The sequence below is a fragment of the Apteryx mantelli genome, chromosome 5 (genome assembly GCF_036417845.1).
Source record: "Apteryx mantelli isolate bAptMan1 chromosome 5, bAptMan1.hap1, whole genome shotgun sequence".
Lineage (NCBI taxonomy): Eukaryota > Metazoa > Chordata > Aves > Apterygiformes > Apterygidae > Apteryx > Apteryx mantelli.
The window spans coordinates 87686748-87711492 of record NC_089982.1 but is presented as its reverse complement, the minus strand read 5'-3'; the positions used below and the strand labels follow the sequence as shown (position 1 = coordinate 87711492).

Sequence of the window (24745 nt, the reverse complement as noted above, 5' to 3'; positions counted from 1 at the left end):
TCCCCACAGAGGATGCTGCAGGGCCGTGGTCCCCATGGGGGATGCTGTGGGGCCGTGGTCCCCATGGTGGAGACACGTGTGCCCCTGCCAGGGTCGCCGGCACCGCCGCCTCTGAAGGCCTCTCAAAACCGGGCTGCACCACGAGGTGAGCTTGGGGGGCAGCACGGGGGCGGCTGCTCGCGTCCCCCTGCCCCTCACCTGCCCCAGGGCCGCCAGGGCTGCCGGGGCTGGCCGGCACGCAGGTCCCAGCCCCGCGGTGCTCTGCAGGACCTCACAGCTATCCTGACCTATCCCGACAGGAGCTGGGGACCCCATCGGGGTGGTGCTCAGCACCTACCGGCTGCGGCCCCCTCGCCGCCACGCTCGGGCGGCCCCGTCTCCCGCTCGCCCTGACAGAGATGAATGAGCCACCCGGGCTGCCGCAGCCTTCGCACCCCACTGCCGGGGCGCGCGGGGCAGCGCTGGGGTCTGGCACACGGGGCTGCTCCTGGGAAACCCTCAGAGTGTGCAACTTGGGGTGCACCGGGACCCTGCACTGCACCCGTCTGCACCACCCCTGCCCCTCACTGTGGCCTCTGGCCCCGGCCGCCGTGCCGGCCCCATGCTGTCGGGGACAGCTGCCAGGCCGTGCCGCCGGGGCCGCGCTCGCCTGGCAGCCCGCGGCTCAGCGGGACCTGCCAGGGCGGCTCTGCGGGGGCCGCGATGGATGGGCACCGCGAGGACGTGCGTGCCGGGATGCTGCCGGTGCCGGCCCGTGCTGCATCCCAGCCCCGCGCCTGGCCCTGCCGGCCGCTCCGGGTCCCGCCAGAGCACGCGGCCAGCTCCCTCCCCACCGCACCGGCAGCCCGGCCACCGCCGGCATGCCAGCACGGGCAGGCTGGCATATGGCTGTCGTGGTGGGAATGAGCTGTCATGTCGGAGCGGGGAAATTACCCCGTAACGAGGCGCGCTGGAGATTAGGCTAATGAGAAAATCAAAACACAATTTAATTCCTGTCACCGCCTGATCGTCTTTAAACGACTCCGTGCGGTTCTGACGGGCCTGCACGCTGTGCCCGCGCGGCCCCCGGCGCGGTGCGGCTCGGCGCCTGCTCCCGGCCGGCCCCGCGCACCCGCCCCGGCACCGCCAGCCCCGCGGTCGCGCGGAGGCAGCCCGCGTGCAGCCGGCTCCCCGGCCCCCCGGCGCGGCCATGCCGCATCCCGGCTGCCTGGCCCCGCGGGACAGCGCCGACGGGAAGGCCATCGCCTGGGGCTTCCTGCCCGCTTCCGCCAGGATGTGGGCACCGGAGGCTGGCACCACGATGCCCCGGCACCGACGCGGGGCCAACATTGTCTTGGCGGCGTCGGATCGGGGGGCAGGCACCTTCCTGCCGGACGGAGGGGCTGCAGCAGCCCCAGCACGCAGCCTCGGGGGCCTGGGAAAGTGGCGCTGCCGCACGGAGCCTATTCCCACCCCGTGCGTCACGGGACGGCCACGGCGGTGGAAAGGGCGCCAGGGCCGGCGTCCGGCTCGGCCACCCCTAGCCGTGCAGCCGGCTGCATTCGCAGCCCCTGCCGCGGTGCTGTCCCTGCCCTGCGCTGGGATGCCGGGGATGGACGTGGTCCCCTCAGTGAGCTCGGCGGACCCCGGGCTGATGGTCCCATCGGCACTGATGCCAGGGCTGCAGCCCCGAGCCAGCTGCCCGACTGGGAGCAGCACCGGGACCAGGTGCTGGCAGCCAGCAGGGCACCGGGGCAGGTGTCGCTGGGCCCCTCTCCGGGAGCGCCGAGGGAGGGCGAGCGGCGGGGGCCGTGGGAGGACGGGCGAGGTGGGACGGCCAGGGCGCGCTCTCACCTTCGCCGGTTTATCTTGGACGGCGGCGTTTCCTCCGGCCCTTTGTTTGCGAGGCCGCGCGCCGCCTGCGCCCCACCCTGCCTTCCTCCCGCAGCCGCCTGCCGGGCACGGCGCTCCGGGATGCGCGCCGGGATGCACGGGGCTGCAGCCCCCAGCCTGCCCCGCAGCGCCTGCGGGCCCAGCCCGCCACAGAGGCCTCTCGATGCCTGCGGGATGCTGCCCGTCGGCGGCGCCGTGCTGGGCTCTCCGCAGCCCCAGTGCATGTGCACGCAGGGTGCGCGCACGGGATGCATGCACCGGCGGGATGCACGTTCACGATGCATGCGCACGCAGGGTGCGTGCAAGGCTGCACGCTGGCCGGGGTGCTGCCCGGGGCCCTGGGGCCCCGCCGGCGCGCGGGTGCCGCAGCGCTGGGCCCGGCCGGCCCCGCTATTGTTGTGGCCACGGCCCTGCGCGGCCTTTGAAGTTGGCGAGACTTCCTGCCCCGAGGTTTTATGGCCCGATCTGTCTGCACCGCGCGCTTCCCCCTGCCCATAAATCACTCGGCGCTGGGAGGCTCGGGGGAGAGCGGCGCGCCCAGCCGCGCACCCGCCGCCCCAGCCCCGCGGTCGCGCCGGGACCTGTGTGGCCACGCAGGGATGGAGCCGGTGCCGAGCCCTGCCCTGTCGCCGGTGCACGGACCCTGCCGTGGTGCCTTGCAGGAGGTGTCCGGGAGCATGGAGGGGGCACGCTGGGGTCTGCCCGCGCCCACAGCCGGCACCGCGGTGCTGGGCAGAGCTGCCGCCTGCGGGCATGAGGCAGCGGCCGCTGGGCTCTGCCGGCTCCGGTGCCCCTGCGGCCCCTGAGGAGCCCGGCAGCAGGGACCCTTGGGCCCGTGCGCTCTCCCACGCGCCCCATCTTGGGGGCTGGTGCCGGCCCTGCCCTTGCCAGCACCCTTGTCTCGGGGGACAACACCCCGCCAGCACCGTCCCGCGGCCCCGGCCCCGCTGGTCCTCCCCCACCGCCTCCCCGTGCAGTAAAACAGGCGGCGGTTTAACTAGCGGGACCCGAGGTCAGGCTTTCAGGGCTGCGCGCCGCACGATTGGAAACACCGGTTGCAAAGACAACCGAGCACAGGCTTGGCCCTGTCCCGATGCACCACGAGGTGCTGTCCTGTGCCGGGGTGCAGGACGGTGCAGGACGGTGCTGAGGCACAGGGCGATGCCCACAGTGCAGGATGGTGCATCGTGTTCAGGGATGGTGCTGGGGCACAGGACAGGGCCTCGTGTGCAGGGATGGTGCCCAGGGTGCAGGATGGTGCCGGGGCGGTCAGCCTCATCCCCGTCCCCCGCGCTCCCACGGCTCCCCCGGCTCCTCCGGCCCCGGGCGCTGCCCCGGCTGCCCCGTGGCTTCCGGCTTGACTCAGTGCAGACGCGGCGAGGGCTCGCCGAGCAGTTACCTTTGCTATTCAGAGCATTTCCTGGGTTTTATTGTCTTCCCCTCCTTGTCCCACCTTCCTTGCAGGAAGCCCTGGGTCCCGGCGGAGCCAGCGGCTCCGTGCCCGGCAGGACCGCGCTCCCAGGCCCCGCGGAGGCTGCAGCCTCCCCGCACCGCCGTGGTGAGAAGCGCGGCCGGCGCTTGCACCCTGAGCCGCCGGGCGCCGCTCGCAGGGGCTGCACCACCGAGGGCCCCGGCGGGGGGGGGGCTGCTCCTTAGGGAGCCCCCGGAGCCGCTCCACGGCGCTGGCTCAGGGCAGCAGCCTGGCGCAGGGGGCTCCGGTCCCGGCAAACACCGCGGCTCGGCCGGTGCCGCTGGCATGATCGTCCCCCCCATGAAAGCCCGTCTCTGCTGGGTCCCTTTGCCCTCAGCGCTGGCCGCCCAGCTGCAGCGCGGCGGGGTCCCGGCAGCCCCTGGGCCGCTCAGCCGCTCCTCCTCCTCCTCCTCCGAGACCTTCCCTGCCCGGGCTGCAAGGCCCCCCATCCCCCTGGGAAGTGCCACGCCATCGCGGAGGAGACCCTGCGCCTGGCAGGGCGCGGATGCAAAGGCAGGGTAACGCGGCTGGGAGCGGATGCCGCGGGGGGGGGGGGGGGGGGGGGGGGGGGCGGCGAGCCCCGTTTCCCAGCCCTGTGTTAATGCTACCCCTCGCCCCCCGCTCCCGAAGCACAGGGGGACCCAGGCATCCGGACGAGGACCCAGCCGGGCCCGGAGCAGAGGGAGGGCCGTGCCGCGCCGTGCCGCGCCGTGCCGCGGGGCAGAGGCTGGGCCGGAGGAAGAAGAGCCGTCGCAGAGGAAGCCCCATCCTTCCTCCTGCTCCCGCTCCCATCCCGGCTCTATTCTTAGCCCTGGTCTGTCCTGCATCCTCCCTGCCGCGGGCCAGGGGCCATTCCCCATCCACACCCGGAGCAGGAGAGCAGCCCCCTCGGGCCCGCGGGGATGGGAGAGCCGGGGGACCCTGCCCCGTCCCCGCACCCCGGGCCGTTGTCCCCTCTCCCGGCCAGCTCCCCAACCCCAGCCCAGCCGCAGCCGTAACACTAGACCCCGACAGCTGTGCCATCCTGGCCGGCTCCATGCTGCGCGGCATGGCGCGGCACAGTGCAGCACGACATAGCGCGGCATGGCTCGGCACGGCACGGCATGGTGTGGCACGGTGCAGCACAGCATAGCGCAGCGTGGCACAGCATGACACGGCTTGGCATGGCACAGTGCAGTGCAGCATGGTGCTGCATGGCACGGTGCAGCATGGCAGGGTGCAGCATGGCATAGCGCAGCACGACACGGCACGGCACGGCACGGCATGGGGAGGCTGGGGGCCGGGGAGCCAGCTGCAGAGCGTGGACGCCGTCCCACGTGCTAGGGCAGGGCCAGGCCTGTCTGTGCACCAGCATCAGCCCTCGTGCAGACCCTGGCCCTGCCGGGGGTCCCTGCCCTCTCCTTCCCCGCGGACCGGCCCCGGGGAACCGTGGCGTGGGGCTGGGGGAGCTGGCGCAAGGGCCCATCCTGGTGCCCGGGGGCCCGGGGCCAGCCGCGCTCTGCAGAGCCCCTCGGGGGGGACGGGGCTGCCGGGACCCCCGCCGCTGCGGCGAGCCGGGCTGCGGGTGCAAACGGCCCGCGCACACGGCTCCGTGCGCCCAACCAGCCGGGGCCGGCTCCGCACGCAGCTGTGGACGGGGCCTGGGCTGCGTGGGGGCCCCTTCCCATGGAGGAAGGGGGCTGAGCCGCCTCGGGGGCTGGGGGCCTTAGGGGGCTCGTGTCAAGGCCCTGGGGTGGCACGGCGGTGCCCCTCGCTCCGCAGACCGGGGGGACGGGGTCCGTCCTGGCCCCGGGAGCCTGGGGACGGTGCTTCTCCTGCCGCGAGGACGCTGGGGACGGGGCCATGCGGGGACGGGGCCCCGGGACGATGCTGCAGCTCTCTCGGTGTGGGCTCGGGTACGGCACCTGCGCAGGAAGGGGCATCCTGGTGGCAGCGCGCCTCCCGGTACGGGGACACCGGGGACACGGGGGACACCGGGGACAGTGCCTATCCCTGCCCTGTGGCCCTGGGGACGGTGTCTGTCGGGGATTAGGGGCCTGGGAACCGTGTCCCTGTCCCCCCCCCCCCATACGGGGACCTGGGGACACATCCCTCCGGGTTCGGGGCGCGCTCCTGCGGGCTCGGGGACCGTGCGCCCCGGCGGGGTGTCACGCGTGACCCGCCGCGTCCCGGGCCTGCCCCGGGGCCGTCCCCGCGGCGCAGCGGGGTCAGCGTGCCGGGAGCGCCGCATTCCTGCTCCCCGGCTCGGCCGATCGGGTTACCCGCAGGCATGAGCCCGGCCGGCCCCGCCGATTAATCTTCCCCTTGTAACACTTTGTAATTTGCCATTACAAAGCCCATTAAACGCGCTGGCTGGTCCCAGGCCGGGCGCGGGGGGTGGGGGGGGGCTCGTAAATACGGGCCGTGTCAGGAGGCAGGTACTTAGAGCCCTTGCACGGGGGCCACGGGAGCAGGCTAAGAAAACAGCGTGATGGATGGGGACGGGAGCGCTCCCCTTTCATCTCGGCCCCGGCCCTGCTGGGACTGATTACGGCCCGGCCGGAGGGGGAGGCGGCAGGGCCGCGGCCGGGCGTGCGCGGAGCCCCCCCCCCCCCCCCCCCCCCCCCCCCGAGCCGGGGCGCCCCGGGATGCGCGGAGCCCGCGGACGGTGCTGCGGAGCGCGAGCGGGGCGGCGAGGGAGCGCGTGCAATCAGCCGCCAGACGGAGACGCGGCGTTTCAATAACGTGCAGAATTGATTTAGGGAGAGCGGGACTGCCGCGGTGTCGGGAACGGCAACATGAGCCCCCCCCCCCCCCCCAAGCCCTTGCCGGCGTGCAGCACCCTCTGGCCGCCCTGCTCCGAGCGTGCCCGCGGGGATCCCAGGCAGGGCTGGCGCTGTGGGCTGCGCGCGGCCCCCGCTTCGCCCCACGCCTCCCTGGGGCACGCCGATAGCACGAGGGCAGGGAGGGCTCCCGGCTGCACGCAGAGGGCCAGCGTCAGGGCTGGGCACAGCCAGGCCCCTGCGTATGGGGCCCCGGGCGGCGGAGCTTGCACAGCGCAGGCCAACGCGAAGGGCTGGCAGCAATCCCCCTCCTGCTGCTGCTGGGCCTGCGTGCGCGTGTGCATACGAGTTCACACGCACTCGTGCACGCACGCCCCCAGTGCCCGTGTGCATGCAGGTGTGCATGCGCAAGCACCCGTGGGCCTGCACACGCAGCTGCTCGCGGGCATGCACACGCTCCCATCGCCGCATGCACGTGCGCAGGCACCAGCACACACACACATGCATGTCCTCATGCATAAGCTCACGCACATACGTAACCATGCAAGGGCAAATACCACTGCGTGTTCATGCACACACACACGCGCCCACATGCTCACACGTGCAAAAAGCCCAAACGTGTGCACAGAGATGTTGGCGGGCATGCACGCAGCCATGCAAATACTGCAGTCATGCATGCACATGCGTGCACAGGTACCCACATGCAGGCGTGAGCGCACAACGGTACCCACGTGCATTGCACACACACACGTACCCACATTTGCGCACGCCCGCATCTGCAGAAATCGCTACCTGTGCGCGCGCACGTGCACGAGGCTGCGTGCATTGCTCTGCGTGTCCGGAGCGCCGGGGGGAGCCTCTCCCTGCAGCTCAGCCAACGCCCCGTCCCCACGGCCGTCTGGAGCAGGACGCCCTGCTGCTGCCTCCGTGGGGCTGCCGGCCCCCCCAGCCCGTGATGGCACCCCCACGAGGCCGGGGCACCCGCCGGGTGCTGTGCCGGGACAGGGCAAGGCCAGCTGGGGGTCCGGGCAGGGGGGTTGGGGGTCCGGCCGGACCCGCCTGCTCCTGTCTGCCGCCCCACGTCCCCCGCGACGCCGCCCTGAGTGACAGCCCGCACCGGGGGGGCAATCGATGGCCGCCCCCGGCGGCGCCGTGCCCGCGCCCGCGTGAGACGCCTGCCCCCCCCCCCAGCCGCCGCCGCCGCGTTTCGCTGAACTTTTCTTTTTAATTAACCTCTCGGCGGCGCGGCCCGGCAGCCTTGTCGGGGTTAATGATATCACTGACCCGCTGCGTGGCGGCCCCGATCGATCCCCCCGCCCCGAGCCGCCGCCAGCCGCTACGCCGCTGGAAACCCAACGCGTGCCGCGCCGTGCCGTGGTGTGCTGTGCCGTGCCGTGGTGTGCTGCACCATGCCGTGCCGTGCCACATTGCACCGTGTCATGCCATGGCATGCTGCATCATGCCATGCCGCGCCACACCGTGACGTGCCGTGGCGTGCTGCGCCATGCCATGCCATGCCGTGTTGCACCATGCCGTGCCATGTCGTGCTGCATCATGCCGTGCCACGCCACGCCGTGCAGTGCCATGCCATGCTGTGCTGCACCACACCGTGCCGTATCCTGCTGCACTGCGCCATGCCGTGCTGCACCGTGCTGTGCAGTGCCGTGCCACATCCACACCGCATCCTACTCCCGGGCTGCCCCAGCGCCAGGCAGGGGATGGAGCCCGGAGGCCCCCCGCGCTCCCCACCGCCCCGATGGGATGAGGCCGCGGCAGTGCCCGGCGGGTGCCCTGGCCTGGCCGATGCTCCCAGGTGCCGGCAGCAACCATGCGCCGTGGCCTGAGCCCCGCAGTCCTCCCCGGCAGCACCCGGCGCCCGGTCCAGCCCCCAGTGCGCAGGGCAGCTCTGCGGCATGGCGTGGGCCATGGGGCACCAGCCGGCTGTGGGGCACCGGGAGCACTGTGGGCACTGGGAGGGCTGTATTGGGCTGTGGGGCACTGGGGGACTGGGAGGCAATGGAGGGACTGGGGGACCCCGAGAGGCCTGGGGCACCAGGGGCTGGTGGGACACGGGGGGCTGTGGGGCGCCGGGGGAGGTCTCTGGCACATGAGGCCTGCACGGCTCGTTGCAGCTGGCCGGCTGCAGCCCCTGCTCCGTGCCGCGGGATCCGCGCAGGGGCCCGTTCCCAGCCCCGCCGTGCCGCGCCGCGCCGCCCGCCATCCCGGCACCGACCCCCGCAGCAGCGCCGCGTCCTCGCGCCCGGGGGGCCGGGCAGGTCCCTGGGCAGCCCTGTGCACCCCGGCCAGTGCGACACCCGGGGGCCGGGGGCTTCGCCACCCCGAGCGCTCCCAGCAGCCGCAGCCAGCGGAGGGACCGGCCGGCGGCCGCCTCGCACATCCTGCCGGGATGCCCCAGCCGCCCGGGAGCGCCAGGACCCGGCATGGGAGGAGGCTGATGCTGGGTGACTCTGGGTGATGTTGGGTGATGCTGCATGATGCTGGGTGATGCTGGGTGACTCTGGGTGATGTTGTATGATGCTGGGTGACACTGGGTGACACTGGGTGATGTTGAATGATGCTCGGTGACTCTGGGTGATGCAGGGTGATGCTGGATGATGCTGCGTGACACTGGGTGACACTGGGTGATGTTGGATGATGCTGGGTGACACTGGGTGACACTGGGTGATGTTGAATGATGCTCAGTGACTCTGGGTGATGTTGGATGATGCTGGGTGATGCTGGGTGACGCTGGGTGATGCAGGGTGATGTTGGGTGACTCTGGGTGATGTTGGGTGACACTGGGTGATGCTGGCACCATTTGGGTCCTGGCTGCTCCATCCATGCCACTGCACAGCATCTGTCCGCAGCCCCCGTCCGCCGGGAGCTGCATCCCGCCAGCGCACGTCCCCTCCGCGCGGGACCAGAGGCGGGGGACACGCGGGCCATGGCCGCCCCACTCGGCGCTCAGGTGCTTTAAGCGGCTGCTCGTTTATCTTGCGCGCGCGGCGCGGAGCTGTCAGCGGCTCAGACGAGCCGTTTCCTCCTCTCGTGGCCGGCGAGGGGCGAGCTGCCGTCCCCCCGCCGCTCGCAGCCCTAATTGAAGCCGCATGTCGGCAGCCACAGCGCGGCCCCGCGGCAGCACCCGCCGCCCGGAGCCTGGGGCCGAGGGGCTCCGGCAGCGGGAGCAGCCGCCCTCCAGCTCCCACGGCACCTCCGCCACAGCCGGCACAGGGCAGGAGCGGGGACTGTGCCCACCTGGCCCAGCCGTGGGGACGGGGATGTCCCTGCTCGTCCTGGCCATGGGGACGGGGATGTCCCCTCTCATCCCGGCCATGGAGATGGGGATGTCCCTGCTCATCCTGGCCATGGCAATGGGGATGTCCCTACTCATCCCAGCTGTGGGGACGGGGATGTCCCTACTCATCCCAGCTGTGGGGATGGGGACTTCCCTGCTCATCCCGGCCATGGGGACGGGGATGTCCCTGCTCATCCCAGCTGTGGGGACGGGGACTTCCTGCTCATCCTGGCCATGGCGACAGGGATGTCCCTGCTCATCGGGACAGGGATGTCCCCGCTCAGCCCCGCTCTGACCCAAGGCCAGCGGGGAGCAGCCCCGCAACGCCCCGGGAGGAGGGGAGCAGCGTTTGCTCACGGCCAGAGGCTTTGAAATGCAACCACCCCCCCGGCCATTTGGCCAGAGTTTGGCCCAGGCCCATATGGAGGCCGCGGCGGCAGGGAGGGGGTCTCAGGGGGAGGGCGGCAGCTGGCCCCCGGGTCCCCGTCACCAGGCCACGCCGCTTCCCCCCGTGCACGGCGCGGCGTGGCCCAGCTGCCCCGCGGGGACACGGCCGGCGTGCCGCACGCGTGTGCATGTGCCGCCTGTGCGTGGGTGTGTGCAGGCAGCGTCCGCACAGAGCATTGCGCGCCTGCACTCGCACACGCAGGGCTGTGCATCCGTGCGCGCGTCCCCGTGCACAGGCGTCGCGTGTCTGCACGCACGAGCGCCGTGCGTCGTGCACGGCTGCAGCAGCGCACGCGGCTGTTGCGAGACTATTGGGGTGTGCGTGCACACGCGCGCAGCCAAGACGCATGCGGGGCCCTGCATTTCGTGGGCTGCCCCACGCAGCCCCCCCGCCCACCCCTCGCCCCCGGTGCTCTGCCGCGCACCGCTTCGGTAAGCCACAGGGCAGCCGGCGCTTGTGCGCGCGAGGTCAGCGCGTGTTAATGAATAGATCATTTGCCAATAGCCCCTGGCTGGGGATCCCCGGCGTCCCCCCCCCCCCCCCGGGGCTCCCCGGGAACATTAACATGCCGTTTACCCGGGGCGAGGTGTAATCGCATTAGTCGTCACTTCACACACATCCACCCTGGGCCCTGGGAACAGGGTTAGGATTTATTGCCAATAATTGGCCCGGCCTCCTCCCCCGGCACAAGGGCTCAGGGAGCTCAGGGCCATGCACTGCGGCTCCTCCCTTAATGTCCCGCCTGCCTCCGCTACTGACAGTTTAATTTTGCACCGAGCTATTCCCCTTATTAAAGGAAAATTCATTTGCAAGCAATTTCCATGTGCAAACTGCTCTGCATTTCTAACTGCGGCGCGGGGCTGCGAGTGCCCCTAATTGAATTGCTGCCAGGCGCTTCGTCACGGAGCCGGCATTATTGAAATGGATTCGCTAAATAATAGATCAGGGGCAGCACGTGGCGCCGGGGCGTAAGCATATTAGAGGGCTGAGCTGCTGCCTCCCGCCCCTAATCACGTTACGCCGGCACGGGGAATCGCGGCACGGCACGGAGACACCCCGAGCGCGGGGGGTGTCCCGCCGGGCTGCCAGCCGGAGCGTGGGCACGGATGGGAGGCCGGGCAGAGCCAGGGGTGCCCCGAGCCGTGGGTGCCCCCACTGCGGGTGGTGGAGGGCCTGGTGCTGGGGGGCAGCACGGCTCCGGGTGCAGCCTGCTCTGCCCTGCCTGCACCCCCGGGAGCCTGCGGGTCCGTGGAGGGGACCGGAGGTCCAGCCCGGGGCCGGATGCAGCCTCTGGGAGCAGGAAGGAGAGGGGCTCCCTGCCCAGCTGTGCGGGGGACCCGGGCCCACTGCCTCCGAGCTGGGGCTTTAGGGACAAGGGCGCTGCCTGGGCTGCTCCGAACAGCCGGAGACCCTGGAGGCACCGTTCCCCCAGCTGGAGACTCTGTGCTGGGCTGATGTCCGGGGCCTTGGCGGGGCAGGGGGCTGCACGGCGTCCGGTGGGGTCAGGGCAGCCCCAAGCCACTGGCATGGCCATCCCAATGCACACATCCTGTCCCGTGCCCCGCACACAGTGCTCAGTCACTGCACGCATTGCTTAGACCCTGCACACAGTGCCCAGGCCCTGTATGCGGTGCACAGACCCTGCACACAGTGCTCAGACCCTGCATGTGGTACCTGGACCCTGAACACAGTGCTTAGACCCTGCATGCATTGCTTAGACCCTGCATGCAGTGCCCAGACCCTGCGCACAGTGCTTAGACCCTGCATGCATTGCTTAGACCCTGCATGCAGTGCCCAGACCCTGCGCACAGTGTCCAGACCCTGCACATGATGCCCAGACTGTGCATGCAGTGCCCAGACCCTGCGCACGGTGTCCAGACCCTGCACACGGTATCCAGACCCTGCACACGGTATCCAGACCCTGCACATGGTGCCCAGACCCTGCACATGGTGTCCAGACCCTGCACACAGTGCCCAGACCTGCATGCAGTGCTCAGTTGCTGCATGCAGCACCCAGATCCTGCACGCAGTGCCCAGGCCCTGCACACGGTGCCCACACCTGCACGCGGCGCTCAGTCACTGCACGCGGTGCCCAGGCCCCGCACGCGGGTGCCCAGCCTCGGAGGAGCCGTGTGGGTGACAGGATGGGTGCTGGCCACGCAGCGCCAGGGCATGCGGCGGTGACCCCAGCACCATGCGAGCGCCCGTGCAGCGACTGAGCCCCGCCGGGCCGTGGGCGCCCCGCCAGCGTGGGGCCGGCATCCAGCCAGGGCGCTCTGCCCCGCTCGGCAGGAAACTGAAATTTTCCTGCAAAAATTCGGAGGTCCCGCTGTTGTTTGTTTGTTTCCCACTTTGCGTCCTGCTTTGGGGTGAAAAGCGTTTCCCGTCCTGTGTTCCCGGCTGACGCTTCCCCTGCCTGGCGGCGAGCCGGGCGCCGCGGCTCTGCCCGCACCGCGGGGCTGGGGGTCCCGGCAGGACGGGCCGGTGCAGGGGAGCCGGGTGGAGGATTTGCCCAAAACCCTGGCGAGCCGCGAGCCGGGCAGTCTGGCGCTACCTCCCCACCAGCCCGGCCGACGCGTTCCGGACCCCCCCCCCGGCCCAGGACTTTCTTCCTAGGCGAAGTTTCCCTCCGCGTCCCCGGAGCAGATGGAGTCGCGGGGGGGGGGGGGGATTTATCCGGCAGTGCAGGGTCGCTGCAAACCCCGCTCGGTGCAAGAAGGAGGAATTAGCCTAAGCGGCAATTTCCTGGCGCATGTCGCAGGGCATTAGCCGAGACAGAGCGCAGGGGTGAGCCGGGCCCGGGGGCCGGGGCAGAGCGCGCACGAGGGGCGCCTGCGCCCCGCTCCCCTCCGCCACGCACGGCCGCGCGTGGGGCTGTGCCGGCTCACGCGGCGGGAGCGGGTCGCCGCGGCTGGGCGAGCCCCCGGGAGCAGCTTTAAAAGCGCTCGGAAATAGGTTAAAGCCGCTGCTGAGGACCCCGAGCGCCGGCCAGGGAGCCCCCCCGCCCGCCCCCCGCCCGCCCCGCAGCCGCGCGGCGTTTAACTGAGGTCGCGTTTGTCCAACGCCAGCTCGCGGCCGCGGGAGCCGCGTTCCGCCTCCGTCTGCAACGGCGGCCGGGTCCCCGCACCTGCTGCCCCCCGGTGCCCGTGCCGGTGCCGGTGCCGGCCCGCAGCCGCGTCCTTCTGCCGCTTCCGCGCCGCCGCCCAGCCCTCGCCTGTCCCCGCACCGGTGGCGGCAGCGCCCCGGGTACCGGGCGCCGGGACGGGGCTGCGCCCGCGCGACGCCTCGCGCTCTGTCCCGGGCGCGACGCGCGTGTCACCTCCTCGGCCGCAGCCCCGGCTCTGCTGGTGCCCCACGCGCCTCCCTGGGGCAACGGTGCGAACACCCTGTGCCCTGTCCCTGTGCCCTGTCCCCTGTGCCCTGTCCCTATCCCCTGTGCCCTGTCCCTGTGCCTTGTGCCCTGTGTCCCGTTCCCCTGTTCCCTGTGTCCTGTCCCCATCCCCTGTCCCCGTCTCCTGTGCCCTGTGCCCTGTGCCGAGCTGGGTCCTCCAACCCCCCACAGCCGGACTGGGCGCCCCCGCCCCCGCGGGAGCTGTGTCACTGTGTGTGTGTGTGTGTGTGTGTGTATGTGTGCGCACATCAGGGTCTATGCACCGCGGTGTGCACATGTCAGTGTGTGTGTGTGTGTGTGTGTGTGTGTGCGCACCAGTATCTATGCACCATGGTGTGCACGTGTGTGTGCGTGTGTGTGTGTGCACATCAGAATCTATGCACCGTGGTGTGCACATGTCAGTGTGTGTGTGTGTGTGTGTGTGTGCACATCAGGATCTATGCACCGCGGTGTGCACATGTCGGTGTGTGTGTGTGTGTGTGTGCACGCATGTCAGTGTGTGTGTGTTTGTGTGCACACATCAGTATCTATGCACCTCGGTTCGCCGGCCGTGGCACCACGCGATGTCCCAGCACGCGCCTGTGGCTGTGCGTGTGTGTGAGCATCTCCGCACTGAGATGTGCACATGTCCCTTGTTTCCACACGTGTGACACTCTCGGTTGTGTCCCCTCCCACTTCCCTGCTCCTGAGGGCTTGTGCAAAAGCCCTGTCTGGGGGGATAGAGACACGACTGGGGTCTAACCCCTGCTGTGCTGAGCACAGGCAGGAGGAGCCTGAAGGCTTTGGGGGGGGAATCTATCACGGGGCTGGGGTGCAGAAGCACACAAAAACGGAGGGATCCCGGCATGCACACACACACACACACACACGCACACACACACACACACACACACACTGCCTGGGAGGGCCCAGAGTGCGCGCACACACACGTACTGGGTGTAACACCCCCGGCTCACAGCCACAGCGCCCGCCTGCACCCCCACTCCCCATGCACACAGGCGCTGCCAGGGGGGTGCACACACACGCACACACATGCACACACACGCACACACATGCACACACACGCACACTGCCTGTGATACCAGCGCTGGGGCCTGCCGCCGCCTTCCTGCTGCCTCTGTGTATGAGGGTGTGTGAGCGTGAGCCCCCGTGTCCCCCGTGTCCCCGTGGCTGTCCCTGCCCTCCGTGTGCGGCTGACCCCTACATGTGTGCATGAACGTGTGTGTTGGTGTCCCTGAGTCTGCCTGTCTAGCCCCTGTGCATGTCTGCCTGTGCGCGTTGGTGTCCCGCTGTCTGTCTGTCCCTGCCTGCTCCCTGTGCATGTTTGTCCCTGTGCCCGCCCATCCCCTGTGTGCATGCACACACGTATGGGTGTCTCAGTGCCCACCTGCCCCGCGTGTGCATGAACACGTGTGGGAGTCCCCATTTCCGCCTGAGTGCAAGCACATGCACGCTGGTGTCCCCACACCCACCTGTCCCCTGTGTGCATGCCCGTGCATGCAGGTCTCCCCACGTCTGCCTGTCCCCTGGGTGCATGCACACATGTAAGAGGTGATCCCCATGTCCGTTCGTCCCCTGTGTGCAAGCACACGCGTGCAGGTGTCCCCATGTCTGTTCATCCCCCATGTGCAAGCACACGCGTGCAGGCATCCCCATGCCCACCCGTCCCCTCTGTGCATGCACACACGTGCAGGTGTCCCCATGCCCGCCTGTCCCCTGTGTGCATGCACATGCGTACGGGTATCCCAGTGCCCACCTGCTCCGCGTGTGCATGCACATGTGTGCAAGTCCCCATTCCCACCTGTCCCCTGTGTGCATGCACACGCATGCAGGTGTCCCCATGCCCGCCCGTCCCCTCTGTGCATGCACACGCGTGCTGGTGTCCCCACGCCCTCCCGTCCCCTGCATCCGTGCACATATGTGCGGATGTCCCCATACCTGCCCCTCCCGGTGCGCGCACGTCCCCATGCCCCGTGTGCGGGTGCCCTGTGTCCTCCCATCCCGGTGTGCACGGGTGCTCCGCGCCCCGTGTCCGGTTCCCCGGTGTCCGCCCCCCCGGTGCGCGTGTCCCCGTGCCCCGTGCCCCGTGCCCCGGCGGCGCGGCCGGGCTCACCTGCGGGCTCGGCGTGTGCGGGCGGCCCCGGCGCGGACCTTTACGAGCGGGCGGGATCACGGAGCTATTTGTAACGGGGGTTTACGGCCGGGCCGCGCTCTGAAACCCAAAACCCGCCCGAAGCGCCGGCCCCGGCGGCCTAATCACTCCCAGACGCGGCGGCCTCTGCGCTTTTATGGGGCATTTAGAGCAGGGGAGCTAATAAATTTCTGGGACGGCAAAAGCCCCGCCGGGGGGCGGGGGCGGCCGGGCGGGGGCTCGGCGGGAGGCACCGGGCACCCGGCGGCCGCGGGGCCCCGCCGCGCCGCGCACGGCCGGCCCCGAGGAGCTGCTGAAGCGCGGTACAGCGGGGCGGCGGCGGCGGCTGCTCGGTGCCCCGTCTGCCTCGCGCTAGCGGCGGCGGCGGCGGCGCGGGCCGCCCCGGGCCCGGAGCGGCGGCCCCCGCCCGCCCCGCCCCGCCCCGCCCCGCCGCCCCCGGGCCGGGCCGGGCCGGGCCCCCCCGCGGCCCCCGAGCGGCGGCGACCCCCTCCCCGCCCCCGCGGCTCGGCGCGGCTCGGCGCGGCTCGGCTCGGCGCGGCTCGGCGCGCGGCGGCGGAGGCTCCTCCTCCGGTGCCCAATTAGCCGCCCCGGCCCCGTGCCTTTAAGGCTGCGGCACCGGGGCCGCGGGGGAGCGGCGGCGGCGGCGGGCGCGGAGCTGGCCCAGCGGCTCCCGGCGCCGGCACCGTGCGCTCCGCCGCCGGCGGGCCCCTGCCGAGGGGGCGGGCTGCGCCCGCGGGTTTAAGTGCGGCCGCGGCGGGCGCGGAGGAGCTTCATGCGCGGGCGGGGCGCCCGGGACAGCGGCTGCGAGGGGGGATCCGCCGCCGCCGCCGCCGCCGCGCCCCCGGCACCATGAGGCGGGCGCGCCGCTGAGCCGCCCCGGTGCGGAGGCGGCGCGGGGACGCGCCATGACCTCGGCGCGGGAGGCGGCGGCGGGGACCCCCCCGCTGCACGCCGCCGCCGAGGAGCGCCGCCGCGGCGCCCTGGACCAGCTCCCGCCGCCCGCCAACTCCAACAAGCCGCTGACGCCCTTCAGCATCGAGGACATCCTCAGCAAGCCCTCGGGGCGCAAGGCCCCCGCCGGGCACGGCGCCCCCCCGCCGCGGCTGCCGGACAAGGCGGCGGGGGCCGGCGCGCCCCGCAACGGCGTGTGCGCCCCGTCCTCGCCGCTGTGCGCCCTGGAGGAGCTCGCCAGCAAAACTTTCAAGGGGCTGGAGCTGAACGTGCTGCAGGCGGCAGAAGGTACCGGGGCGCTCGGGGGGCCGAGCGGCGGCCGGGAGCTCGGGGCCGCCGCGGCCGCCAGGCCTCGGGGCGCCCGCGGGGCCGGGGCCGGGACCGGGGCCCGGTGGCGGGTGGCCGGCGTGGGCCCGGGCGGGGAAGGGGCAGGTGCCTGCGGGGCGCCGCGGCCGCCGAGCTGCCTGTCCCGGCCGGCGGCGGGCGCGGGGCCGGGCCTGTGCCGCCGCCGAGCTCTGACCGGGGCCGGGGTCTCTCCTCGCCCCCAGCGCGGCCGCGGTTCGGCGGCCCCGGTAAGTCTGGTTCGTGTCCGCACCGTGCCGGCCCCGTGCAGCACCGCGGCGGCAGCGAGACCCGCGGCTCGGGCCCCGCCGGCGGGGCAGGGTCACGGTCGGCGCCGCGGCGAGGACGCGGGCACCGGCCCGGGGAGCCGGCCGGGCACCGAGCCCCGGCGCCGGGCACCGCGCAACGCTGCGCCGCGGCCCGGAGGGCAGGAAGCGGCCCGGTGCCGGGGACAAACCGCGGGAGCCCTCGGCGGAGCGGTCCCGGGCTCGGGCCGCCGCCGAGACGCCGGAGACGGAGGCGCGGACACAGCGACCGCGACAGCGGCTCGGCGGAGAGCGACGGGGCAGCCCGGGAGCACAACGGGATCGCGGGCAGCGCGAGTGTTTTAACGAACGGCGCCGCGAGGCGCGGCGGACCCGGCCCCGGGCGGACCCGGGGACGGGCCGCCGGCAGCTCCGGGCTCGGCGCTCCGGTAGAGCTTTACCGAGCGCGCACGGAGGCAGCGACCGCGGGCGGATCGGTCCCGCAGGCGACGGGAAGCCGTTAACGTAGGGAGGCCGGGACGGCCCCGCGGGCGGACCGGGACCCCGTCGTCAGTGCGAATCCGTTACCGAGCGCGGAGAAGCAGAGCGGCCGCGGACGGATCGGTCCCGTCGGTAACAGCAAGCCTTTAACGAAAAGAGCCGCTGGCCCGTCGTTTTTCGGGATCTCGGAGTTTAACGTGAATTCGTTGTATCGGAAGCACACGGACGGACCGTCCCCGGGCCGGGCTCCGCGTAGAGTGCCGAAATCCCGTTTGCAGGGACACGGGTCCGGGCCGGCCCCGCTCCCGGCGGCCCCGCGCTCCCGTTACCGGCGGCGGCGGAGAGGCGTCCCGCGGCCGCCGTGAATCCCCGCCTGCTTCCCGGGGGAAACGGGCTAAGGGAGCCCGCGGCGCTCAGGGACGCGGCTCGCGGGGGACCGGGGGCCGCGGGATCGGCCGCGATTCGCCGCGATTCCCGCAGCGGGCCGAGGGCAGCGGCGCCCGCGGCCGGTACCGGCGCCCGGAGCCCCGCGGAGCCGGGCCCGCCGGCCTTCCCCAGCCGCTGCGGAGCCGGGGCCGGGCCGGGCGGAGCGGGGCAGAAAAACCCTGTGTGTCACCGGACCCCGGGCAGACCGAGCGCAAACGGGCTCTTGCGGCCGCTGTATAAACAAATCCTTTATCGAGCGGACACCTCGCGCGGGCCGGGCCCATCGGCGATCCCCGAGCTGGCGAAATAAACCTTCACCCGGGCGGACACACGGACACGAACGGGCCGAACGCCCTTCATGTACCTAACGAAAAAAAAGCATTTTCCCGGACTTGCACACGGACACGAACGGGCCGATCGCCGTTCCTGTAGCTAAAGAAAAAAAATCTTCACCCGGGAGGACACACGGACAGGGCTGGGCCGATCGCCGTTCCTGTAGCTAACGAAAAAAAAAACGTTTTCCCGGACTGGCACACGGACAGGGCCGGGCCGATCGCTATTCCTGTAGCTAAAGAAAAAAACGTTTCCCCGGACGGATACACGGACAAGGCAGGGCCGATCGGCGCTGCCATAGCTAACGAAAAAAAACGTTTCCTTGGACGGACACACAGAGAGTGCCGGGCCTATCGCCGTTCCCGTAGCTAACGAAAAAACGTTTATCGGGACGGACACACGGACGCGAACGGGCCGATCGGCGCCCCCGTAGCTACCAAAAAAAAAACTTTACTTGGACGGACACACGGACACCGACGGGGCCAATCGCCGTTCCCATATTTATCGATCAAACGCTTTCCCCGGACGGACACACGGACGGGCCGATCGTTCCCTCAGTTATCGATCAAACCCTTTCTCCGGGGGGAGCCGCGAGCGGAGCGGCCTCGAAGCGCAGACCCGGTGGCGGCGGGGCGCTCCCGGCGAGGGGACACGCGGGGACAAGCCCGTTACGGGGCCGGAGGGAGCGAGATCCCGCAGTAAATCCCTCACGGGCTGAACGGCGCCGCGGGCGGCCGCACCGGCCCAGCCACACTGGCGCCGCGGGGCACAGCGGACCCGGTACCAGGCGGACCCGGTAACGGCGGACCCGGGGACGGGCCACCGGCAGCTCCGGGCTCGGCGCTCCGGTAGAGCTTTACCGAGCGCGCACGGAGGCAGCGACCGCGGGCGGATCGGTCCCACAGGCGACGGGAAGCCGTTAACGGAGAGAGGCCGGGACGGCCCCGCGGGCGGACCGGGACCCCGTCGTCAGTGCAAATCCGTTACCGAGCGCAGGGGCAGATCGGCCGCGGGCAGGGACGATCCACGTATTTCAAAGCAATCCGTTACCGAGCCGTGGGACCGCGGCCGGATCGCGGGCTGGAAGCTACCGCGCGTCCGTTACCGAGTGCGGGCGGACGGACCGGCCCCGTCGGTAACCGAAACCCTCTAACGGGCGGACCGGGACCTTAAAAATCGTTTAAACGAAAGGAGGCAGGGACAGAGCGCGAGCGGATCGGGCCCCTCGCACGCAGTGCGGACGGCCCGGGCCCAGCGCCGGTGCGAGCCCGGCGGGGAGCGGCCACCGGCCGCAGCGGCTCCCGGCGAGGCCGCTCCGGGGTCGGCGAGAGCCGGCGGCGGCGCCGCTCTCGCTGCCGGCGGGCGCGAACGGGATCGGAGCCCCGGAGCTGCCGGCGGGGACACGGAGCGGCCGGCCGGGCCCGCGCGTGGCGGGACACGGGTGGGCTCGGCCCGCGCCGCGGAGCTGCTCAGGCGGGAGCGGGGCCGCGGCGAGGCGGCGGCGGGAGCGGCGGACCGGGAGCGGCGCTCGGCCGAGCCCCGGGAGCCCGCGGGGAAGCCGGGGCTCCGTGCGGCGCCGCGGGCAGCGCCGGGGCACGGGCACGCCCGGCTCGGCTCGGCTGGGCACGGCGCTGCACGGGTCAGCTTTGCACGGCCGGACTCGGCTCGGGTCGGTTCGGTTCGCACGGCTGGGCACGGGTCGGCGCTGAACGGCTCGGCTCGGCAACGGTCGCCTCGGCTTGGCTCTGCCGGGGCCGGTTCGGCATTGCCTGGGTAGGCAGGGGACGGCTCGGCGCGGCACTGCGGGGACCGGCTCGGCCCGGTTCGGCACTGCATGGCTGGGCAGGGCGCGGCGTTGAACGGCGCGGATCGGCACGGCACGGCACGGCACGGCACGGCTCGGCTTAACCCGGTCCGGCTCGGCAATGTATGGCTGGGCAGGGCTCCGCAGGGGGCGGCCCGGCCCGGTTCGGCACTGCACGGCCGGGCAGGGCTCGGCTCGGCTCGGCTCGGCTCAGTACGGCCCGGCCCGGCTCGGCCGCCGCTCGCCGCCGGGGGGCCGTCGGCGGCGCACCGGGCCGGGCCGGGCCGGGCCGGGCCGGGGAGCCGCGGGGCCGGGCGCCGCCGCGCTGAGCTCGCCGTGTCCCCGCAGGTCGGGAGCCGCTGGGAGCCTTCGGGCAGCGCCAGGCCTCCAAGAAGCGGCGGAAGTCGCGGACGGCGTTCACCAACCAGCAGATCTACGAGCTGGAGAAGCGGTTCCTCTACCAGAAGTACCTGTCGCCGGCGGACCGGGACCAGCTGGCGCAGCGGCTGGCGCTGAGCACGGCGCAAGTCATCACCTGGTTCCAGAACCGCCGCGCCAAGCTCAAGCGCGACCTGGAGGAGATGCGCGCCGACGTGGCCTCGCTGCAGGCGCTGCCGCCCGCCGCCCTCGAGCAGCTGGCGGCCCTGCCCGAGCCGCCGCGCTCCCCGGGGCCCGGCCCCGCCGCCGCCACCGGCCCCCCGCCGCCGCCGCCGCCGCCGCCGCCGCCCACGGACGAGCTCTCCGAGGAGGAGATCGACGTGGCGGACTGAGGCGGCGGCGGCGCCGGGGCGAGCCGGGCCGGCGGCCCCCGGACTGACCGAGCACACCTCAGCTGGACGGGGCGGCCGCGCTGCCCCCGGGCCGCCCCCGCCCCCGCCTCCCCGCCCCCCGCGCCGGGGGGAATTGGTGCAATTTTCTCTTTTTGTCTTTGTTTCTTCTTCTTTTTTTATTTTATTTTATTTTCTATCGTGTCTGTCCTGTCGGTCCGTCTGTGCCAGCCCCGTCGCCCCCGGCCGCCCCGCGAAGGGCCGGGCCCGGGGCGGGGGGAGCCAGGATGGCAGGGGCCCATCCGGCCCATGTGTATATATTTTGAATAAATGAGACACCTTATTAACGAGGAGCGGAGGGGCTCGCTGAGGTGGGGGGGGCCGGCTGGCACGGGGCATGAGACAAGCAAGGGACGGACAGACGGACAATGCGGACACCGAACAAGGGCGGGGGGGGTGCGCGCACACACACACATGCGCACACACACATGCACACACACACACGCATGCGCACACACACACACACACTGTCCCCTGCACCCTGAGCTGTGCCTGATGCATGCACACACTCCCATATCGGGACAGGGGTGTCCCTGGTGCCCGCTTCAGGTCCCCGTGCGGGTGCCCTGGTCCCCCCTCTCTGGGCTGGGCCAGTCCAAGCAGTTCGGTCCGGGCCGCGGCACCGCACAGTGCCACATCTGGCAGCGGGAGCTGATGGAGGAGCCGTCCCAGCACCTGACCCAGCCCAGGCCCTGCTGGAGCACCGGGGCCCCCAGCCCATGCTCCCCCCTGCCCCATGCCGGCCCCATTGGGCTCCTTTCCCCAGGCAGCACTGCTGCCCTGGCCCGGCTGCGCCCCCTCCCCGTGCCCCCCGGCCTGTCGGGGTGCTGCTGCGAGCAGGCTGGTTGCCTCGGGTCTGGGCAGTGGCCAGCAGCCCAGGCCGTGGGTCCCCACGCCACGTCCCCACGCGGTGCCATGTCCCATGGTCCCACGTCGCACAGTCCCAACTCCCACAGGCACAGCCACGCTGAGGACAGAAGTAGCCAATCTGGGAGCCCAGCACGGCCGGAGGCGCGGGGCCGTGGCCAGCCTGGCTCGGGGACCACCCTGCCCGGACGCCTGGGGAGGGGGATCTGGGGGCAGCCCATGCCCAGTGACATGGTGCAGGAAACTGAGCACCATTGAGCGATGCACCAGCGTCAGAGATGGGCTGCACCGTGCTGCGGTCCCAGGCACCCACCAGCGCCTGGGCAGGGGTGAGCGGGGGGGGGGGGGTGCTGTGGGGTTGCAGCCCCCAAACCACCCTCTGGGCCCCGTCCCACCCCCCCTGCCTGCCGGGCTGACGTGCCAGTGGGTAAGCGCTGCCAGGGCACCCGTGTGCTTGCGTGAGTGTCTGCAAACACCTCCCGCGTGGGAGCATGCCGCCTCGCCAACGCGCCTGCGTGTGCACATGCACATTGCGGCGGCAGCGGCAGGGCTGTCTGCGTGCGCACACTTGTGCGTGCCTGCGTGCGACTGTCTCCGGTTGCACGCGCGCACCGTCTCGTGTCTGGCTGTGGGGGGAGGAGGGCGGCTGGAGGGACACGGCTTGGAGAGCTGGGATAAGCACATGGCCGCGGGGTGGAGGGCAGAGCCCAGCCCCGCCGTGACGGATTCGGTCTGGCAGCGTTTCCAGCACAGCATGCCAAGAAAGTGATTCCAGCCGGGCTGGGAGGCTGCGGAGCCCGGGTGAAGCGCACATGTGCGTGTCGAGCATCTCAGGCCCTTCCCGCGCACCCCGGCCACGGAGACACCTGCTCAGACGGCCTTTGGGTCCACGCCAGCTGCCCGTGACATCATGCTCCGGTGACGTCACTGTGTCGGGCAATGATGTCACCCTCTGGGAGCTGGAGAGGCTCTGGCTTTGTCCGCGGAGGAGCAGGGAAGGCGGGGAGGCGCTGGGGGCCTGCGCATGGCGGTGTGCATTGGGGTGCATGCGGCGGTCTCCAGCCCCCCCTCCCTCCTGCCACCCCGAATGTGCAGCATTTCCTTTGCAAACAGGCCTGGAGACGGGGCAAGCCGCCATCCCCTGCGCTCGTGGTGGGACACAGCCAGTGCTGCAAGCAAGGTGCCCAGACGCCGCAGGGATGGGCAGCTGTGGGGAGGTCTCGGGCACCGCCGCCTCCGTGCCCTTGCGAGAAGTCCCCGGAGCCTGCCTCTCTACAGCTATGTGTGTCTCTTGGCTGCGAGTCCCACCAGAATCCATATGAGGCCTTGCTGATCTAATTACGCTGGTGCAAACTTCCGAACGGAGACCCGCTTCTTCCATTATTTACTCAGTTTTTAATTGCATTGTCCTTCCCTTCCCCCCAGCACTGCAGCAGAACTGGCCGAGGGGGAGGGGGGGAGAAATGAGATTTAGCCCTGAAAGTGCCTTTGAGCATCCCCCCATGGGGAATTGCTTTTAATTTGACAGGTAGGAGGCCTCAGAAAGGCATACTTGGTGCATGCGCACGGCTGCGCTGCAAACCTTCCCCGGAGCGGGGGGAGCGGGGGGAGCGGGGCTTGTGCCGAGCGACCCCGGCAGCAGGCCGGGGCTGGGCCTGGAGCCTCGCGGGAGGGGGCCGAAGCAGGTCGGCTGCCCGGGGCAGCGCGTCCCTCCGGGGGAAACGCACAGGGATTCGTTCGGGGCGGCACGTCGAGGGCGCAGCGGGGCGGCTGGGAGCTGTTTGCAGGCACATCCGTGGATGCAAAAACCCCGCAAACCGGGAGAGACGCCCCTGGCCAGTGCTCTCCGAAAGAGCAGGGCAGAGGGCAAGAGACACGGGGAAAGGATCCCAAACGGTCCCTCCCTTCTCCCATCCCTTCCCAATTTGCACCAGGCAGATCTGCTCAGAGACCGCCAGGGACCACCCGCCTCCAGCAACGTCTCCGGCTTCAGGAGCCCCCACCCTGCACCCATCCAGCTCCCCAGGGCCAGTCCAGAGCTGCCCCTTCCCTCCCCGCTCCCTGCGGTCCCCCAGAGGCCCCAAGACCGGCCCAGGCCAGCGGGATCCGCACACACCGCTGTGGGGTTTGCACATGCAGCAGGGGAGGTTGCACACGCCGCGACAGGATCTGCACACGTGCAAGCAGGGCTTGTACGTGCCACGGGGGGGGGGGGGGGGGGGGGGGGGGGGCGGCACATGTCTCGGTGGGGTTTGCACGTGCCGCAGTGGGGTTTGCGCACACAGAATTGGGGTTTGTGCACGTGGCAGTGGGGCTTGTGCACACTGCGGAGGGGGGTAGCACACACTGCGGTGGGGTTTGCGCACGCAGCAGTGGGGTTCACACACGCAGGGCGAGCAGCAGCCCTGCTGACAGCGCAGCAGTCGGAGCACACACACACACACCCCCCCACCGAAGGCAGAGGAGCAGCGTCAGGCGGGGACAGGCGTGATGGCTGTCACGGCTGCACTCCCCATCGCTTTGGGAGAGCGCGGGGGCTTTGTCAGCAGCAGAAAGGAGGGGGAGCCGGGAAGGGCTGAGCTCTGCCTGGGGGAAATTGCCTGGTGGAAGGGGAGGACCAGCCGCCCCTGCCCCACGGGAGCATCCCTCCCGGAGACCCACCACGGGTGGGAGCAGGCTGGATGCCGCCCCGCTTCCCAGGTGAGAGCCGGGTGCCGCCGGGCACTGGGGCAGCACTGCCCGCAGCCTCGGTCACTCCTTCGGTCACCTGAAGCGAAGGTTTCACCCCAGGCCCCAGCAGCTCCTGCGTTAACACGCCGCGTCCCCGGCTGCGGTGCAGCTGCAGCCGAGCGAGCGAGATGGAGACGAGCAGCCGCCGTGTTCGCTGCCCCCGCAGCCCCTGTCTGGGGGCAGGAGCCTGCTCCGGGGGCCATGGCAGAGCAGCCCCCTCTTCCTGGGGGCGGCAGCGCTGGGAGATGCTCTGACCTCCGTGGCGGAGCCGAGCTGCCCACGGCCCTCAAGGCAGCATGGACATGCAGCTATTGCACCCCGCGGCACT

At 71.3% G+C, this 24745-nt stretch overlaps 1 protein-coding gene across 1 annotated transcript; it reads left to right on the top strand.

The window, feature by feature from the left end:
* The first annotated feature begins 16296 nt into the window (after positions 1–16296).
* On the top strand, positions 16297–20763 carry LBX2 (ladybird homeobox 2). Its single transcript, XM_067297269.1, has 3 exons — positions 16297–16630; positions 20342–20679; positions 20731–20763. Exons 1-3 carry the CDS (start codon positions 16297–16299, stop codon positions 20761–20763), a joined length of 705 nt encoding a protein of 234 aa, XP_067153370.1.
* Positions 20764–24745: the final 3982 nt, after the last annotated feature.